The sequence below is a fragment of the Octopus sinensis genome, linkage group LG9 (assembly GCF_006345805.1).
Source record: "Octopus sinensis linkage group LG9, ASM634580v1, whole genome shotgun sequence".
In the NCBI taxonomy this organism is placed as follows: domain Eukaryota; kingdom Metazoa; phylum Mollusca; class Cephalopoda; order Octopoda; family Octopodidae; genus Octopus; species Octopus sinensis.
The window spans coordinates 27,017,367-27,039,673 of record NC_043005.1 but is presented as its reverse complement, the minus strand read 5'-3'; the positions used below and the strand labels follow the sequence as shown (position 1 = coordinate 27,039,673).

Sequence of the window (22,307 nt, the reverse complement as noted above, 5' to 3'; positions counted from 1 at the left end):
TAGAAGACATACTGTAGTACTACAAATGTATTCCTTCCTTTTATACTGCCAGCACTACAACCTCTACTGGCACTACCATCACTACTACTACTACTACTACTACTACCACCACCACCACCACCACCACCACTACCACTACCACAACCTGCACCTCCCCTGCTGCCGATGCACAGACAGCTTCAATTCCAAGTGAGACAAGCCACATCGATCTGTTTACGCTCTCACTCACACGCATGCACATACATGCACACAAGCATACAGTCATGTACATGCAAGCACACATGAGTCAGACAAAGCAACACATTGAATAATTATAATGTCTGGCAGGTAACAGGTATATATGTATGTGTGCGTGTATGTGTGTGTGTATACACATAAATTCACCTGTGTGCTCATATGTTTATATATACATCGTTGTTATCATGTTAAACTGTCGTATGTCCAAATTTGACCAAATGCGTTTTTTTTTTTTACAATATTCATTTACGCTTTAGGGTGGTGAGCTGGTAGAATGCTTAGCGGTATTTCGTCTGCAGTTACAGTCCGAGTTCAAATTCCACTGAGGTCGACTTTGCCTTTCCCCCTTTTGGGGTTGAGTACATAAATATCAGTTACGCACTGGGGGTCAATGTAATCAACTTAATCCCTTTGTATGTCCTTGTTTGTCCCCTCTATGTTTAGCCCCCTGTTGTGCTTGCAACAGCCGCTTCTTTTGGTCAAACTATACTATCTGCAGCTGCTTCAGATGCCAAAACATAAAAAATTGTCAAAGTGTAATACAATGGTTTTGCTATGGAATGGCAAAACTATTTTTTTCGTTTTCTAAAAAAAAGCAACGTTTTGGACTTACGACACTTTTGCATAATAGCAACACTCTCTCTATATATATAAATACCTGTGCATATAGAGAAATTTTACACACAAACATACATATATGCATATACAAGTGCTTTCAAATACACACACAACACCTATATATATATATTCACACACATATATACTTGGATATACTCATATATATATATATATTATATATATATATATATGTATATATCTGTGTGTGTGTGCATATTTGTATGTACACACACAATTTTTTATGGTAGAATGCAAATTAGATAAGCTTCAAAGATTTCGCATGTAAATAATGGGTTAAAAAACACCCTTCTGGATGGCAAAAGTGAAAGGCTAATGTAAACAATGTGTGTATGTGTGTGATGATGATCATCATCATCATTTAATGTCATGTATCCCAAAACAATGGCGTATGTTTCAGAAATGGTTCTACCATTTCTCTATTTCCATAATTCACAGAACACATCACACACACACATATGGATGAACATATTAGAAGACATACTGTAGTACTACAAATGTACTCCTTCCTTTTATACTGCCAGCACTACAACCTCTACTGGCACTACCATCACTACTACTACTACTACTACTACTACCACCACCACCACTACCACTACCACAACCTGCACATCCCCTGCTGCCGATGCACAGACAGCTTCAATTCCAAGTGAGACAAGCCACATCGATCTGTTTACGCTCTCACTCACACGCATGCACATACATGCACACAAGCATACAGTCATGTACATGCAAGCACACATGAGTCAGACAAAGCAACACATTGAATAATTATAATGTCTGGCAGGTAACAGGTATATATGTATGTGTGTATACACATAAATTCACCTGTGTGCTCATGTGTTTATATATATACATCGTTGTTATCATGTTAAACTGTCGTATGTCCAAATTTGACCAAATGCGTTTTTTTTTTTTACAATATTCATTTACGCTTTAGGGTGGTGAGCTGGTAGAATGCTTAGCGGTATTTCGTCTGCAGTTACAGTCCGAGTTCAAATTCCACTGAGGTCGACTTTGCCTTTCCCCCTTTTGGGGTGAGTACATAAATATCAGTTACGCACTGGGGGTCAATGTAATCAACTTAATCCCTTTGTATGTCCTTGTTTGTCCCCTCTATGTTTAGCCCCCTGTTGTGCTTGCAACAGCCGCTTCTTTTGGTCAAACTATACTATCTGCAGCTGCTTCAGATGCCAAAACATAAAAAATTGTCAAAGTGTAATACAATGGTTTTGCTATGGAATGGCAAAACTATTTTTTTCGTTTTCTAAAAAAAAAGCAACGTTTTGGACTTACGACACTTTTGCATAATAGCAACACTCTCTCTATATATATAAATACCTGTGCATATAGAGAAATATTTACACACAAACATACATATATGCATATACAAGTGCTTTCAAATACACACACAACACCTATATATATATATTCACACACATATATACTTGGATATATACTCATATATATATATATATATATATATATACATAAGTATATATATATATATACACTCATATATATATATATATATATATACACATAAGTATATATATATATATACACTCATATATATATATATATATATATATATATATATTATATATATATAAAAGCCATATATATACATGTGTGTGTGAGCTATATTTTGGGATGGTCATTTCTTTCTTAATACAGTTCTATATTTAAGAGATGAGGAATTATTTACATTATTTACAATTGACAGATATTTGTCCTCATCTTGTTTGTTGTTAACACAACCTTTCGGCTGATATACCCTCTAGCTTCATCAGGTGTTTTGGGCAAATTTCAGACCATTCCTAAGGTATTTTCGATGTTATTATTATTATTATTATTATTATTATCATTATTATTCAGGAATTGTTATGGAGCTGACATTAGACTTCAATGGAAACATATAGAGAAACTCCATCAAAAACTAGTTCATCTTTCAAACGATGTGACTTTCTTGTATAGATGTAGAGACAGTCTTTTAAAAATGGTTAAAAGAGGGGCCTACTAACTCCAAGATTCCAAGTCCAATTCCTGAATAATAATAATAATAATAACTTCAAAAAATACATTAGGAATGAGAACCCAGGTTCAAAATTTCTCCAATACACCTGATGAAGGTTGGAGGGTATATCAGCCGAAAAGTTGTGTTAACAAACAAGATGATGACAAATACCCGTCAAATGTAATAATGTAAATAATTCTTTTTCTTGCCAAAATATAACTGTTTCAACACATGATTTCAAATCAGGAATCATGCAAAACAAAGTCATACACACACACTCCCTATGCACCGTATACACTCCAGCATACCATAACGTAAACAGAAAGATGTATATGTGTGCACGTATGCACACACACACATGAATATCCATTTGGACCACACATGTCATCCAAAATTTTGGTTCAAAAGCTGAATCCTTTGATACTTAGAACTGTCTGCACCTGTTCATATTGCCATCATCTCTCCAAGACAATGACAGAATCTATACATAGTCACTCAATTCTGAAGAAACAGCAGCCAAATCTCACTCAAATATACATTACCATCTATAAAAAGGAAAGGTCACATTGGATTGGAAAATGTAGGATTTTATTTCTTTCCCCAAAATAGATGATCATGGTTGGAATGCTTCTGATCATAAAATAAGGCCTGCCTTAACAGGACTGACCGGTGGCTAAGCAACAGCAGCAGCAACAACACAACTATCACCTCTCCATATTTTTGACCAACACACCAAAAAGTTTATCTACTCATCCCCCATCTACAGCGTGTGACACTCTTCACATCTCCATATTAAACAACACCCCTGGTCCCATGAACATTCTGCTAGCTGGATGAAGCTCTGCCAATTCTGTATCTATGAACACTGTCTGACTTATCCTTGAGCCATTTAACCCTTTAGTATTTAAACCGGCCATATCCGGCCAAAATATTTAATCTGTTTTATATTCAAACTGACCAGATCCAGGCTCTCACACCTACCCTACAATGTTATTCTACATTAAGTAATTATACCATCAAGATCTTGAAGATATGAGATAATGCATGATTAATTCGAATCAATAAGCATTATGTTTGATAGAATAATCAGAACACTAAAGGGTTAAAGACAACTAAACAAGTGACCTAAACAATCCTTTCAAATATTTAAAAAAATTTCTTTTCCTTTTTTATTTATTCAGAAATCAGGGGCAGCCCCTATGATCTTTTCTTTTCTCAAGAATTCCAAGACCGGTAAGAGTCAGTTATTGCCAAACTGACGACTCGATCCAAATGCTTGCAACAAAATGGTCACAGCTGAAGTCAGACGAAAAGGTGGTGCTAAACTAGACATTAGATAAAGTCTGCTACCATTTAGATCTTAAAAGACAAACAGCTGGAACATATTCTGCAAAGGCTATGAAACTGTTATTTTTTTTTTGTTTTTTTGGCACAGCTGACTTATTTGACATCAGGCATTTTATTGTTTCTCTCACTCTCTTCCTCCTTTTTTCTCTGTTTATGTGTGTGAGTATATTTCTTTAAGCAGATGAGGAGGTGGAAAGTTTTTAATGTCAATCATGTTCAAATGTCAAATAAAACATTTAATTAATAAATTGTAATGTCTCCCTCTTTCTGTCTGTATGTGTGTGTATGTATGTATATGTGTGTGTGTGTGTGTGTGTTTACTCCAACACCAAAAGTACTGTTGTCCAAATAAGCTGAATGTCCTATTATCCATGTCAAATCTTCATGCCCAAATGGCTGTGCCTAACTGACTCATTACATACAACAAGGTATTTCGTCTGGCAATTTTATCAACCTGCCATCTTTGACTGCTACTCAATGTTACAAAGATCTTACAAAGATGAAAGGCAAAGAAAGTCAAAATAAATACCACAAGGCCTCCAGTCCCCTGATATAATAACTCTGCCATTTTGCTGTCACCTATGTTCCTCAAAAATCACAGTAATGCAAATCTGGGCTGATTCACTCAAAACTGAACAACAATAGTTCAGATACAAAACCCTACCTACATTACATCAGTGTGGTCACCCACCACTACAGCATGAACACTAAGTGTTCATAGACACAGAATTGGCAGAACTTCACCCAACTGGCAAAGCTTCATCTAGCTAGCAGAACGTTTATGGGACCAGGTCTGTTGTTTGATATGGAGATGTGCAGAGTGTCACATGATGTAGATATGGGGATGACAAGATATGAGGAATTATGTACATTATTTACATTTGACGGATATTTGTCCTCATCTTCTTTGTTGTTAACACGTTTTGGCTGATATACCCTCCAGCCTTCATCAGGTGTCTTGGGGAAATTTTGAACCTGGGTTCTCATTCCTAAGGTATTTTTCCATATTATTATCATTATTATTATTATTATTATTATTCAGGTCACCGCCTGGAATCGAACTCGGAATCTTGGGGTTAGTAGCCTGCGCTCTTAACCATTACACTATATGGTCAAAAATATGTAGACATGATAGTTGTGATGTTTAGCCCCTGGTCACTCCTGTTAAAGCAGGCCTTATTTTATGGTCAGAAGCATTCCAGCCATAATTATCCATTTTGAGGAAAGATTTAAAATCGTACATTTTGCTCATCTTTACAACTGTTACCCACCTCCACTGCAGTGTTTAACCACCATTGAAATTTTGTGGAAGAGAGCTTATTGATCTCAGTGCATTACTGGTACTTATTCTATTCTTTTCTACACTCGGCACAAGGCCCGAAATTTGGGGGGAGGGGGCCAGTCAATTAGATCGACCCCAGTATGCAACTGGTACTTATTTCATTGACCCCAAAATGATGAAAGGCAAAGTTGACCTTGGCAGTATTTGAACTCAGAATGGAAAGAGTGAAAAGATAAGCTGCTAAGCAATTTTTTTTCCAGCTCTCTAATGGTTCTGCCAGCTTGTTTCTTGCTAATGGCAATAACAATAACATTATTTAATCCCTCCTGGGGTGAAAAATATAAATTAACAGTTAAGGATTGGAAATTGTTTAACTCTTTCACTCTCGGCATTAGGAAGGACATCCACCTGTAGAAACGTTGCCAGGTCAGATTGGAGCCTGGTGCAACCATCTGGCTCTCCAGTCCGCAGGCAAACTGTCCAACCCATGCCAGCATGGAAAACGGAAGTTAAACAATGATGATGATATGATGATTTCGGTTGAAATATACTGCCATTTCTTTGAATTAAGTTTGAAAATAATGAAGAATTTAGTAATATAACTTTGTTATTATTAGACTGGTGTTTGAAATATAAATTGCCATGAAACTTTGATGGAAGATTTTCATTTAGATCAGTTTAAAGCATGAAATTTGTATCAGAGAAACAGGGCAGTCTCTGGTAAGATGGTATCAAGAGTTAATCAAGAAAATCCCAACCTGTCAAAAAGTTTCTGGCCCTCAGTCTAAGTTAGAAAAAGATTATTTTGATTGAGCAATGGTTTGGCAGAATCATTACATGTCTTGCAGTATTTGTCCTGGTTCTTCATATTCTTAGTTCAAATCCTGCCAAGGTCAATTTTGCCATTCATCCTCCTGGAGTTGATAAAATAATACCAGTTTAGTACTGGGGATGAAATAAATGACAGTTGATTTTTGCCCTGACCCTATGTAAGAAATAATCCAGCTGTAAAAACCCTGACAAAATGGTCACAGTAGCCTAGGGTAGATTTCTACCTGGTCAGCTCCTATCAACCACCCTACCCATGGATGCATGGAAGATGGACATTAAATGATAATGATGATCAAGATGACTGTAGGCAGAATCAACAGAACAATATCTTGCTACAGCTCTAGATGTTCTTAGTTCAAATTCAGCCAAGGTTAACTTTATCTCTAACTCTTTAAGGGTCACTAAATGAAAACATGTCACATACTAGAGTTTTGTATAATTGAGTATACGCCTTTCTCAAATTTGTGGGCCTTGTACCCGTCCTGGAGAATAGGTGTTGGCAAGACCTTTAAGGTGAGATTTCAAGTGGTGTATCCAGAATCACAAGAGGTCCATAACTAGATGCTGGGCCCTCCTCTATAAATGAAAAAAGAGAAAAATCTCACAGCCCTTTAGAATTTCAAGAAGTCCACTGCTTCTTCCTAAGTTTTGAAAGTAGGCTTGTTCAGCCTTGCCAAATTTCTCTTGAAGGCTCTGGTTGTTAGTTGACAAAAATCAGTAGAGAAACGAGTAGGACTGATTTAATTCTATCTCTCTTTACAACCCAAGTTCATATCCAGACTTACACCTTCTTGGTGAAGTCACTAAAAAAAATACTAGGCATGTAAAAAGCACCCAGCACACTCTGTAAAGTGGCTGGCATAAGGAAGGGCATCCAGCTGTAGAAACCCTGCCACAGCAGATGATATGGAGTCTGGACAGCTCTTGTCAAACTGTCCAACCCATGCCAGCACTGAAAACGGATGTTGAATAACAATGATCATAATGACACCAAGGTCAATAATGTCAACTGTATACTTTCGATATAAATCTTAAATTAAATAATAATAATTTAAAAAATCAAAAATTAATATTAATTACAACTTTTGCCTTAAAATTAATAATTAATTATTACTATTTTGATTACAACAGCCCACAAAATATGTAGCAAAATCGTTAGCACATTGGGGGAAATGTCTTGTAGCATTTTGTCCATTTTTACGTTCTGAGTTCAAATGTTGCTGGTGGGGGTTGACTTTGCCTTTCCTCCTTTCAGGGTCAATAAAGTAAATACTGATTGAACAATAGGGTCAATGTAATCAACTTGCCACCTCCCTTAAAATTACTGGTCTGAACCAAAAGTTGAAGCCATTATCATTATCATTATTATTATTATTATTAAAGGTGGCAAGCTGGCAGAATCGTTAGCACGCTGGGCAAAATGCTTTGTGGCATTCTGTCCGTTTTTACGTTCTCGGTCCAAATTCCGCCAAGGTCGACTTTAACTTTCATCCTTTCGGGGTCAATGAAGTAAGTACCAGTTGAGCACTGGGGTCGATGCAATCAACTAGCCCCCCGCCCATTTCAAGCTTTGTGCCTTTAGTAGACAGGATTATTATTATTATTATTATTATTAAATCTGGTATGATATTGTGGATGATGATGACGACAACTGTAGTCTGCACAAGGCTTTCTTAGTTCTGCATATTATAAGGAACAGAGGCCACGCAACTGTCTAACAAATGCTGAGAGATTTTCCAATTGTTTTCTTTATGTCAGACCCACGTGTAACGACAGTTCCAGAGCAGAAGGTTTCTCCTTACAAAATAGTTACTGAAATTTTACCGCAAAATGTCACAACTAACACTCAACTGAGGTAACAGGGAAATCTTTTTGAGGTCGGTCAGTTTGCCAGAAACAGCACCTGAATTTCCTATAACCACGTATCTTACAGTCTCAAATAAGAGAAGGCCAGATTAGGCGAAAAATCGGATACTGCTCAGGGTTGAATTGAGGCTATTTATGAGTGCGTGTTCGAAATAGAGCCCCTGGTAAGAGATAGGACAATGGAAGCGTTGATTCTCGCGACACACTTTCAATTCCATGTTGAAAACCATGCCCCTTTTCTTTCCTCATTGAAATACACGGTGAATCAGAACAGTATTGCCGAAGACTGGGTTGGTTCAATGATTTTTCTTCTCTCACATTTCAATGAACGTGACAAAAAGTATTCCAAGAGAGAGGAATCAACCGTTTCGAGGAAAAGACAAAGTAAAATTGCCGTGACATCGCAAAGTTTTCATTAATCTGAACTCTGCAACACAAGTATGGTAAAAGCATGAACGCCACAACACTCCGTTTTACCTATGAAAAATATACAACAACACGACAGTAATTATATAACAAAGTAACGATCTCCGACAATCAAAAGAAGGTCATTAGAGTATGCAAGCCCTCTGTACACTGACCGGGAGTTATTTTATTGACAACAGGGGTATCGAAATCCCAATTAAAAAACTGGTGGGATTTGAAGTTGGATGATGAAAGAAGGGAAATTTAAAATACAGCAAGTATTTAGTGCGGTTCGCTACCGGTTTTGTAATTACTGCGATCGTGTTGATAAAGGTAATGATAAGATGAAAATGATGATGACGACGACGATGACATTGGTGGTGGTGAGGAGTGTGATGATTTCCGTCAATCAAGTTACAAAAGCACCCCAACGTTTGTTCTGTCACCATCAATCAGGTCCATGATCAAAGATCAATCGGTTGCGACCACCCCCGTCCTTTTTAGGGAAGGAGTGTATGTAAGATTACATTCTCCAATGTGCCTGTTCCCTAATTAAGACGACAGAGAATGACTTGAGAGGGAGTTTCGGCTGCTGTTTCTTTCTGACACGTCAAGCGACTGCACAAAGGCTTCTGCATTACCTGTGTAAGATAGTGTTGATGGGGGTGGTAGAAGCGGGGGTGAGAAACTGTGGTGACGGCGGCGGCGGGGGTGTTCGAAACCGTTTCAACTGAAGAGATTTAAAAGTAAAAACCTTAACACGAACTCAGAACCAGGCGGTAACGATTTAAATACACAAAAACCAAAAAAATATTTACAACAAATGTAAAGAAAAGCATCTTCAAAACGAAAACATATTTATTTATCTTATAAGCTACTGTTGTTGCGCTGCAATAGTTCTAGGTCAGCTCCGATCATGCAGAAACAATAATCAAAATCATTCAACCATGGCTATGCTGTCTCTTCCCAAGCTATTGAACCCCGCCAGACTTACATTATCTGATGTGTCCCATTTTAAGACGGCGGGATGTGATTTAAAGAGGATTTCAATGCAATTTCTAGCAGTCATAGCGACCACATATAGGCTCCCTCGTGGCTGCTATCTTTATTTACCGTTAGAATCAGGTAAAGAAAGAAGAGGCAGTCTAAACAAACTTCAATGAAACTACATTGTCTGTGTGACTTGCCTGTGTTCTCCTTATCTGCCAGTCTTACACTGCTTAGACTTGATCTAGTGATAAAGGGCAGGCTAGAACTATATAGTCTAACGTGTCCTTTCCATTTTTAAGACAGTAGAGTTATTTGAGCGACACACACCATAGAGGCATAACTCTCTTTCTCTCTCTCTCTATATATATATATAAATTCCAACTATATATATATAGTAGAGATAGATAAAAAGATAGATAGATAAACACAGATATAACTAAACACACACTCATTTTGAGTTGGTGAAGCTCGAATAAGACAAATACAAATGAACGAAATGATAGAGTAAAACACTGACATAATTACGCAATCGTACAAATACATAGAGATAATTTATATGGATATATGGACAAATTATAAGGATATATAGGTAGGGAAACAGAAAGCTACATAAACAGACTGATCAGTGCACAGACTCTACATACGTGTCTGAACTGTAGACACACACACGTATGCAGAGAGGTAGATGGTAGATACATAAACATAGATGCATGAAAAGGTAGACAGGTAGGGAAAGAGAAAGTAATAATCACATGTACTTACCCATTCCCATGATACAGAGCATAATAGTGATAGATATACGTGACCGAACAGCCTCAGAAATAAAGATACTCCCTAACGAGAACATGATAAGTCCAACACAAGCGGCACTCACAAACCCGATGACCATTTGTCGCCAGAGTTTCGGTCCGCCAGGTTCTTCGATTTTCCATCCGCGGCATCTTTGACTGCAACTGTCGCGACAACATCTGCCCCGTCCGATGGCACGACAGACGTTGCTAGTGTTCGAATTACTATTTGTTGTTGTCGCTGCTGTTGTTGATGTCGATGATGTACGACAATTTAATGTTGTCGAAGTAGTGGTCGGTAGTGGAGGTGGTGACGGAGGCGGCGGTGGTGTTGGTGGTGGCATCATATAAGCTGGACTCGGGTCATTGACATCGTAATTGTTGTTACTGTTGTAGTAGTCAGACATGGTACAATCGTTCATTGTTTGGGTGGACATATTTATTATTATTATTATTATTATTATTATTTTTTCTTAGAATGCCAACCTCGCCGATTGATCAAAGAAACCGTTCATTCATTCCTTTACTCAGTTAATTTGAAGAGACGACAGAACGACAACAACACAAAGGATCACCTCTAAGCTTCTTTGTTTGTTTTCGCTTCAGCACCACCAGCAAACTTAAAACTTCCATCGGACAAAACTCGAAGCTGTCACCAGCATCACAGCATCTTCAACGAAATGTTTTCGATTTTTAAAAATATATATGATTCTGTCTTTCTTCAGATCTTTTCTTTTTATACAGCCAATCTTCGTAAATTACATGCATCACAAAACGAGAACCAAATAGCAAAATCAAGAGAGCAGAGAAATAAATATACAATCCGTTATTTCTTTAACGTTATTCGTCTTTCGCTGCTGCTGCGTCTTCTCATCCTCCTTCCTCTCTACTTGCTAACATCTTTTGTTATTGGAGAATGGCCAAGCATGGTCGACAAGGTGCGACGTCCCCAGCTTTCTTTTTACAGAGAAACAACACAAACATAAGACTGTGTGATTTAAGCATCGAAAACCGGGCTTCACTTACCAATATCTTACATAACGGTACAAAAAGCCACGCACTTTGGGAAAGGTGTGTTGTAGAAGATTAAATCGACTCGCAACGTCATTTTACCGACTGCCCCAAAGTGAAAGATAAAGGTGAAGTCGACCCTGATGGAATTTCAACTGGGAACGTATTTAAATGCCGCCAAGCATTTTTGTTTTCGTTCGCTACTTTAGATTTGCTGTCAATCTATTTACTTGTTAATAATTATGATTTCTAATATAGAAACAAGACTATACATTTTAGCATATCACTGTACTTATTTTATAAACTGCAGATGAATGAAAGAGAAAATATTAAAGAACTGATTAGAATTTTTTGTTGTGTGAGTGTCTGTGTGTCTTCTACTTTGAAATGGTATAATAAATATTCTGATGCGATACTGTGTTAAGAAAGGTAAAATGTTACAACAGCTCTGTCTCAGCCGTTGCTATGAAGACGTACCAAGTACACTTAGGTTACATGGATTCACTTTACACCGTTAGCTTCCCTTGGTACAATGAATACTGCTGCTGCATGTTGTTGAGTGATGGTAATAAAGGAGGAGGAGGTGGGATGAGAAGCATGAAAGTAAAAAGGTAAGATGAGATGAGGTGAGAGGGACTTGAGAATCATAGCATTGTATTTGAGAGGGGAAGGGAAAGATAGAGTAAAAGTAAGATGAGAGAAGGAAAGGAAACAGAGGGAGAAATGAAAGGTAGGGATGTAAGAAAATAGAAGGGAGATGAGAAATGGATAGTGTTTACGTAAGAGAGAATGAAGGGGAGGAATGAAAGGGAAAGAAGGCTAAATGAGAGGGGGAGAAAGAAGGAGAGGATGATAGACGTACGAAGCAAGAGACAGAGAGAAGGAATATAAGATAATACGAGAGAAAGAGAAAGGTGTAGAGATGCTTAGAGGAAATGAAAAGAGACGAGAGGGAGATGGTTAAAGAAAGAGAGGAGATTAAGAGTATAAAGGAGGGAAAATAAGAGCAAGAAAGGAGGTATGAGATAGAGATAGAAAGAGAGAGAGAGAGAGAGAGAAAGACAGCAAGATGTAAAAGCTTTTGAACTACGGGAAGACTAGAGAGTAACGTGTGAGGAAATGAAAAGAGAGAGAAAGATAAAATAGGAAAAGAAAAGACATAGAAAAAGAAGAAAGGCTAGGGGAAGGGTTAAGTAAATGATGATAATAAGAAAAGGTGAGAGAGTGAGATTAAAAGAAAAGGAAGAGTGCTTGGTAGATGTCAATGAAGTAAAGAGAAGGACTGGATTAAAAGATGAGTAAGAAATGAGAATTAAATCAGTAAGAGACACGATAGGAACTTGAATGAGTAGAGAGAGAAAAAGAAAGAAGAAATAAGATTAGAAATGAGTGAATTAAACTGGAAAGAGCAGTGAAAGAGAGAAATAGAGATAGATACATAGAGAGAGAAAGAGAGAGTGTGTATATATGTGTGTGTGTGAGAAAAGGGGAGGTAACTCTACTATTTTGCATCAGGATTACATTTAAAGTGAAGATATTTTTAATGCTTTTTCAAAATAATTGTCATTTACTCCATTTCATATGTAATAAATACATGTTTATATATATATGTATATATGTGAATGCATGTTTGTGTGTGAATGATGAATCTTTATTTATCATTTTGTGTGTCTATGTATATATATATATACACACACAAAACGATCAACTTGAAATCAATTCTCAGTTGTCAACCATCAGAATATGCTTTGTTATTCTTAAACGTACTTTAAAATAAACACACACACATATATATATATATATATATATATATATATATATATATATATATATATATATATATATATATATATATATGTGTGTGCGTGTGCTCAATTAGTTAATAATCAAGAGTCAGTGTAATAAACAGTTGTGTCTGAACCACATGAGATAGGTCACGTGAACAGCTGTAACTGCGTCATTGGTATTACACACATATATTGTGATACACATAGACACACTGACGCAAGCGCAAGTATTTCTGGGTGTGTTTCATACTTTTATATACATTATATGTATATACATCATATATATATAAATATATAGCAAATCTCTTGTTGGTCGAAGGTTGTGTTATGCAGCAATGTCTCTGAACACAGCACATTGTAATTATGGTGTGTTGATCTACACTGGAGAAAGGTTAGTAAATGGAATTAAATACACGTATATACGTATAAATATTTATAATATATATGTCATATTTATATACTTCTGATAAAATTTATAATGTATTTATACCTCTGACATGCTAATAATATACAAACATTTCTTGGTATGTACAATATTCATTATATATATATATTGGTGAAAACGGTAAGATAACAACAGAAAGAAAGAGACCTCAATATTATGTAAATAGAGGAAATTTATCTATAAAATAATATGTTACATTACTCAATAGTCAAGATAAAACTCTGAGAGTTTCAGATGCCGAAGTGGAAATTCACAACACCATCTCTTCGTTATATATATATATATATATATATATATATATATATATATATGTGTGTGTGTGTGTATGTGAGCTTTGGGGTTGGGCAATATTTGTGGCGTGTTTGTTTTTCTAGAAGTTTCTGTTTATGTCTGCTTGATTCCTTTGTAATATTTGTAAACGTTTTGTCGATAGAGAATTGTGAAAATGGTCGAGGTTTATTTGAAGTTTGTCTATGGTTATGATATGAATGAACATAGACAATTTACAGGTAACCTACTTCGCCGCCGTGTCTACACACGTACCTACGTATGAATGTGTGTATATTACACACAGGTATGGCTGTGTTGTTAAGATGCTTGTTTACCCAACCATGTGGCCTTGGGTCCAGTCCCCACTACATGGTACCTTGGGCAAGTGTTTTCTTCTATATTCCTGGCCAGACGAATGGCTCGTGGGTGGATTTCGTTGACAGGAACTGAAAGAAGTCCTGTGTGTTTGTGTGTGGCCTTTTTTTTTTTTTTTCGTTAATGGGAGTCAATCTTTATATGAACGGCATTTCTTCGATATTACTCGACAAAATCAAAACATTTCACTTAGGGTTATTTGCCGTGAAAGCAAATGACAATTCGATTCTGTTTTCTGCTTGGAAATTTGCGGATTTTACATACACATATGAAACAGGTAAGAACAAATATGCAAGGATTTTTTTCCCCCCAAGTTTAAAATGAGACTTTGCTGGCATAATTTCGTTATATCTATACTCCAACAGCCCACGGAAATACCCGAAGCGAAATGTTTTGATTTTGTCGACTTATATCGAAGGAATGCCATATTAACCTATATATATATAATGTATGTGTGTAATTTCGAATACTCAGGACGTGAGTTCTCAATCAATGTGTGAATGTATAGTATTCTGATAGTTTACATGAAATAACGAAACGAAAACAAAAACATTGTTTACTTTAGCTAATTTGTTTATTTTTTACTTTGAGGTTAAATAAAAAAAAATAGGTGTTCTCGTTTTAAAAATACGTCTGTTACGAAAAGTGAAAAATCATTTAGATCACTTATGTATTTAATTACTAACAGCATTAAAATTTAAGAAAAGATGCAATTTCTTAAAGCAACAAAAAGCAAACTTGTAAACGCACACACTTATGTATGCGTGTGTGTGTGTATATATATATATATATATATATATATATATATATATATATATATGTGTGTGTATTCAATATGTGACCGCGTGTGTATCGTTGGCGATTTTTTTTTCTCCGTCTTCCCTTCCTTGGACCTTTCCTTTTTCGATGATTCTGACGAAACGTTATATCCTCCTTCTTTCCTTTCCTGAGCGTCCAATAACACTATACTTGTTCCACGTCCTCGCGTTGTTGTGTTTGTTCATGTTTGGAGTAACTATATATATATATATATATATGTGTGTGTGTGTATCTTGACTGGAGCATCGTAATTAAAAATGAAATCAATACTAACGAAAAATGTACAAAAAGTAACATAGCTTTCTTGTATTGACGAAGCCTAGAAACTTTCGCTATTTGTTAAAATACATGGAACAGCATATAGGATGATAAATAGTATCGAATTATAAAAGAAAATCTTAACGTAGCCATTCGATAGAGATCGATGAAATAAGTGCCAAATTGAAGAAAGTACTGAGGTTATTTAATTGATAAAAAAAAAAAATGAAAAACTTGAAATAGAATGGTTGTACGAAAAGTATTTTTCCACCCATTCCCCTCCTAGAAAACGTCAACAAATAATCTAAGAGAAATACGTAGACACAAACGGAAACTTCTAGAATCAAATACGACACAAATATTGATCTTACACACTGTACGCACACATATCAATGAGGTGTAAGTACGTAAAATTGCTGACAAAAGTCCATCTGGTGTCGTTTCTCTAGACGTAACGTTCATGTCACATTCATGGTTTGGAAAAGACCTTACTATCCTTTAAAATGGTTTTTCATTAAGTTTCCAGATTTTGATTTAAACATTTTACGTGATATGTAGCTATATACCAATCTTTTGTAGAAAGCAAAAGAGACTACCTAGAAACAACATGTTACATTCATCAGGTTTACATGTCATCATTTTACAAAAGTGACCATTAACACATTAAGCATGACGGCCACGATCGTGACTGCCAGGCACAGGTCGACAGGTTACTATCGTGGCCCAGATAGATGCATTTAATTTATGGGCATTTGTTGGGGTCTAATGTCACTCAAACCACCCAGAATGCAAGAGGACTAATAGTTTAACTAATGAATTTTCAGATTATGTAAAACTTGCCACCATTATATACTAAAAAGATATTTTAACTATTTTTTTTTGTTTTTTATGTGTGCATGGTAGTTTCATTTTCATAAAATGTGCCCAGCAGTCCATGCTATGTAAGTGCAAATCCCAGAGCTTTATGGGTTAAGCTTAATTCAACTGATTGCTGTTTTATGGTATATTTCGTAATTCTGAAAACAGCACATCTTAGAATTTGTGTTGACATTTGGAGAGATTCCATATATATAATGTAAATAATACTTTATAAGCCAATAAGGGAACCTGTTATTATTAACTCATAATTAAACTGACTTAATTGCCGTTTTATAGAATATTTTCAAAACACTAAAACAGCACCATCTTTTAGAATTATTGTAGACCTTTGGGAATACCTGTATGTCTTTTGTATATGGTTCTCTCTGTTTTGTTTTCATATCTGGCAACTTACCCCATTTCAGTATTTGATGGAAAAAAATCACATTATCTGTCTGCAAGTGATCTCAGTTGAGAAAGAAAATTGCTTCATTTCTTTTTACATAGAATTAAATTTGTATATTAAACGAGTGGTTTCTGATAAGTATTAAAATTTATCATTTTTTTATCAATTATCACACTCTTTGAATTTTTTTATTGGCCAGTTTACATACTTGGAATGAAATAGACTTATCATGTGATACAAATAAATAGAGCAGTGATGAAATCCTTGTAGTGCAAGGCTGAACATTTTTAGTGGGTGGAACAACCTGTTGTATTAATACATGTACTTCATAAGTACTTGATTTCTCGACCCAGTAAGGCTGGAATGAAAGTTGATCTTGGTAGGGTATGAACCGTGAATATAAAAACTGTGAAACCACATCATTTTATTTATTCCACTGGATATAGATGTTATCCAAAGTAAATGATTTAATCAGCCTTGTTAATGAGTTTAGAGTAAAATTATTTCTAATTTTAACTGACTAAACTGAAATCTGACCTCATTATGACGACATCTTATCAACAATTTCAATTTCCGTGTTTCACTACAAGTTTTCGGTCAATAGAGGAGTGTAGTGGAATAACAAACAATTGACTCTAAAGTCTATGTGAAACAGATTTGATTCCTGTTGGTGGGCATTTTCTTGTCATTGACCTACTGTGAAGGAACAAACTGAGCTGATTTCATTTTTCTCTCAACTTTGCAATATGTTTAATCATAGGAAATGAGGAATATTTAAAATAACCATCTGTGTATTATGATAAATTTATTTACATCATAGAAAGACTGCTGTAATTGTTACCTGAGAGAAAATCTCTTGATAGACATGCTGTAATAAAAACAATAACATCAGAGCAAAATGAACATCATCACAATAGTGACTCATGGACATGTTAGACATATTTTGCTCTTCCCAGGGCTTGTCATTAACAACAAATACCCATTTGTCACATGCCAGAATGAACTTTGTATCTTAGTATGTTGGAAACGATAAGATATTCACTGATATTGCAGAATTCCAGATGAGCTGTAAAAAAAACAAAAAAACTCTTAAACAATTGAAACAACTTTAAATGAATGAGGGTGAGTCAAAAAATATTGCCATTTTGTTTAGGACAGGTATATTTACCAACACAGGAACATGTATCATACATCAAAATGAAGCTGGTGCTCTGTGTATCACATCCCTACTTCTCAACATAGTCACCGCTTCTCCCAATAGCAATGTTCCACCTTTGAATGGGAGCATGTATCCCTGCCCCGCAAAATTCTGTTGACTGTTCTTTGAGCCACTTCTTCACTACAGTTTTCACTTCTTTGTCACTGGACTATCATCTCTTTGGCCCCATGAAAGAGGGTTTGAGAGGCAAACATTATTCCAGTGACAAGGAAGTGAAAACTGTAGTGAAGAAGTGGCTCAAAGAACAGTCAACAGAATTTTACGGGGCAGGGATACATGCTCTCATTCGAAGGTGGAACATTGCTATTGAGAGAAATGGTGACTATGTTGATAAGTAGGGATGTGATCGACAGAGGACCAGCTTCATTTTGATGTATGATACATGTTCCTGTGTTGGTAATTATACCTGTCCTAAACAAAATGGCATTACTTTTTTACTCACCCTCGTATATAGTTCAAGATTATAGAGAAATCAGAATAAAATTTTCCAAAATGTATTAATGACTAAAACAATAAGTGACATATAATGTCTAAACAGGCATGTCAGTCTGTCTCATGGTCCCAAAATGGGGAAATGTGTTACCCTGAAATATAGCAAGAGAGATTCACCAGAACAGCCATTCTGACTCACTGGGCTTGTATTTACAGAAGGCCATCTCTGGCCTGATAGTGGTGAGCAGGGATGTGGTCAAGTGGCTGAGAACGCTGGATGTCTCCACTGCCACAGGCTCAGCCTCAAAGCCCTCAGAGTGGATGATACTATGACAGTGCCCTTCTTGGTCTGATGGACTGGTTGCTGAACACCCCAAACTGATGCTGAAGAAGGTATCTCAGCATGTAGCAACCCAGATGAGGGGCCTACCACCATGTAATGGGAAAATTGTCTTGATAGTATATATACACTATAGAAAGGCATACTGCTGTGATTTTTGTCTGAGAGAGAGAATCTCTTCATAAACATGGTGTGTTAAAATCACAATATATATACATGTGACTTCTGGAACTTGACTGAGGAAAGAAAGCCACGAATGACCCGTCTTTTTGTCTGTCCTTCTAATTGTTGTTTCTCTTATCTGCTTTTGTATCATCTAATCCATGCCAGCATGGAAATCATTCAACCCATGCCAGCATGGAAAACAAACATTAAATAATGGAAATGATACATAATGCATGCACAGGAATGAACACACACACATGCACACACACACACACACACACACTCTTTCTTTCTCTCTCACATGATGAGCTTCATTTAGTTTCTCTCTAATCAAATCCACTTGGCTTTGGTGGACCTAGGGTTACAGTAGAAGGTACTTTCCTAATGTGGGCCTAAACCCAGAACCTAATGGTTAGGAAGCAAACTTTTTAATCACACAGCCGAGCCTACACTACTACCATGTCTTTATTAGATATGTGAGTCTCCTCTTTTGATTTGCTGAAGAACAAAATAGGAACTTGGAGTAAAGATTATTTGCCAGCACAACATGGCAGTTCTGGTTTGTAATAAAAGTAATTTTCTATTTGAGCAGGAATTTGGCAGTGCCACCTCTAGCCGAACAATTATTCTGTGCTGATGAAAGGAAATAACCCAGTAATCGCGATACACAGATATTGTTTTGAGCTGAGTTGGGGTGCTAGATTCCTTTGTTCGAAAATATAAGGACACAGATAGTGTCGTATAGCCAGCTGGAGACGATGTTTCCTGGGGCTGAATTATAGCAACATTCGTCCTAAACCAGGACTGCCATGTTATGTTGGTAAATAATCTTTACTCCAAAGTACTGTTGCTGAATCTCTCTCCTTGTGAGATTTACAAAGGGTAATTTTCCAAAGTAGGAACTTGTTTGTTACTTTCACTTTTTGGTTACAAAGACAAGCTCCACTCCTAAAAGCTTTCCATTGATTTCCCAAATATATTTATATTGTAAGTATTGTCTCCCTTGCTTATCTTTTTCAGTTTGATCACCACTAGAGGGAGTTTTTTTTTCCTCTTCACCTCAGTTGAACTTTTGCCACTCCTTGTGACATTCTACTCTATATTACATTATGTAGAATGTCCTCTTGTGGTATTTTTCCATTGTCACTGTCTTTTAACATCCACTTTTCCATACTGTCATGATTTAGAAGGGATTTGCTGAGGCAGACCATCTAAAGCTGAATGCCCTTCCTGTTGTCAGCCCTCACTTGTTTCCAAGCAAGGTAATATCTCCTCATGTCTGGACATGTTTTCGTGGAAGATTGGAAATGAATAATATTACTGGAATGACATTGGCCTTTGGTTAGAACTATTGTCCAATGCCACAACAAAGAGAGAGACACACACACACATATTTTTTGGTGCAGCCGCTGGCTCTCCAGACCTCAATCAAATCGTCCAACCCATGCCAGCATTGAAAACTGACGTTAAACGATGATGGTGACAATGAATCTTATTTTCTTTATCTTCCTTCCCTCCACTCATATTTTGGTCTTTTTTCATCTTTGTCTTCCTCTTCAGCAATTTTCCAAAACATAAATGATGGTCATTAAAAATGTCTTTTCTTGGTTCACTGATCAATAGAAGTGTTGGGAGGGAGAGACGGGAAACTTTTTTTTCCTTAGCTGTTGAAAGAGACAGCTCTGTAGCCATTGGAGGATGACAGCGTTTCTTTGATAACTGGTCAGCAAAAATGACCAATGTAGAGGCCGAGAAGCCTTGATCCTACAGACCTGTGAATAAAAAAAAAAAAAACACTCCATTCTTTTATTCCTTTATTTGTTTCAGTCATTTGACTGTGGCCATGTTGGAGCACCGTCTTTAGTTGAACAAATCAACCCTGGGACTTATTCTTTTTAAGCCTAGTGCGTATTCTATCAGTCTCTTTTGCTGAACTGCTATGTTACGGGTATGTAAACACACCAACATCGGTTGTCAAGTAATGGTGGCGAGGACAAACACAGACACACAAATATATATATATATATATATATGTAATGGGCTTCTTTCAGTCTACTCACAAGGCTTTCGTCAGCCCGTGGCTATAGTAGGAGACACTTGCCCAAGGTGCCATGCAGTAGGACTGAACCTGGAACCATGTGGTTGGGAAGCAAGCTTCTTCCCATACAGTCACGCCTATATATATATATATATATATATATATATATATATATACACACACACACACACACGATGGGCTTCTTTCAGTTTCTGTCTACCAAATCTACTCACAAGGCTATATTAGAAGACACTTGCCCAAGGTGCCATGCAGTGGGACTGAACCTGGAACCATGTGGTTGGTAAGCAAGCTACTTACCACACAGCCACTCCTGTGCCTATGACCATTTTTTTTTTAAGGTAGTAAGTCTGAAAGTATTAGAGAAAGATTTGCCTCTATTTTCTAGCATGTTAAGTAAGTCTCCATGTAAAGGCCTCTTTCTTTGTACAGAATTGTTTCTTTGATAATTGTTAGTTACAATGTTTTGTGCTACTGGAAAAGAATTTGTTGTCCAGTTTCTTCTGGACGGTGTGCTTGAGGCTTTTGTTGTTACTGTTTAACCCTAACTCAGCTCTGATACAGTTGACCTATGATCAAAGTCATTCCAGTCATTCTTTTTTTCTTTAAAAATAAAAACTCTAAGCTGTGATGGGAAGAATATTTGACTGCTATTTCTAGTAGGTTGAGTGACTGACTGAGTAGCATAGTCATCTCTCTTGATTCAATGTTCAATAGAAAAACACCTGTTTGTTGACCGAGACATTAAATGTGGTCATTGTATTCAGATACAAGAGCAATTTTCATGATGGGGGTGGTGGGAATATTTGATAGAACTAGTCCCCCTCCCTGTGTTATAGGGTCACATGTCATTCTTTAGCAAATACAAGGCAATGCCAACTCTGGTTGAGGTAACAGATCAAACTAAATCCTCATCTGGTCAGCTGCTCTGCAAAATTTTTCCCTTTCCTCTAATCTTGATCATTATTCCTTTCTACTATAGGCACAAGGCCTGAAATTAGGGAGAGGGAGATTGTCAGTTACAGCGACCCCAGTACTCAGCTGGTATTAATTTTATTGAACCTAAAAGGATGAAAGGCAAGGTCGACTTTGGCAGAATTTGAACTTAGAACGTGAAGACAGGCGAAATACTAAAGATTGTTTGCCAACATAACATGGCAGTCCTGGTTTAGGACGAATGTTGCTGTAATTTAGCCCCAAGAGACATCGTCTCCAGCCGGCCATACAGCACGATCTGTGTCCTTATATTTTCAAACAAGGGAATCTATCACCCCCACTCAGCTCAAAACAATATTGGTGTATCGCGATTCAGAATAATTGTTCTGGCTAGAGATGGCACTGCCAATTTCCTGTTCGAAATATATAGTTTTCAAAGTGATAACTATATATTTCAAATGGGAATTTGGCAGCACCACCTCTAGCCAAGCAATTATTCTGTGCCGATGAAGAGAAATAACCCAGAAATCG

The 22,307-nt window shown here is 36.6% G+C and overlaps 2 protein-coding genes across 2 annotated transcripts in view; one reads left to right on the top strand and one right to left on the bottom strand.

Annotated features, from left to right (window-relative positions):
- LOC115215822 overlaps positions 1-12,274 on the bottom strand; it is an 85,323-nt gene extending 73,049 nt beyond the window's left edge. Inside the window, exon 1 of the mRNA XM_029785139.2 lies at positions 10,374-12,274. Within this exon, the coding sequence (XP_029640999.1) occupies positions 10,374-10,836 (463 nt within the window). The 5' untranslated portion in view covers positions 10,837-12,274. The remainder of the gene's footprint in view (positions 1-10,373) is intronic.
- A 1,107-nt stretch (positions 12,275-13,381) lies between these two features.
- The window catches only part of LOC115215713 (WW domain-binding protein 2), a 30,600-nt gene continuing 21,674 nt past the window's right edge, over positions 13,382-22,307 (top strand). Inside the window, exon 1 of the mRNA XM_029785005.2 lies at positions 13,382-13,588. Coding sequence (XP_029640865.1) covers positions 13,533-13,588 — 56 coding nt within the window. The 5' untranslated portion in view covers positions 13,382-13,532. The remainder of the gene's footprint in view (positions 13,589-22,307) is intronic.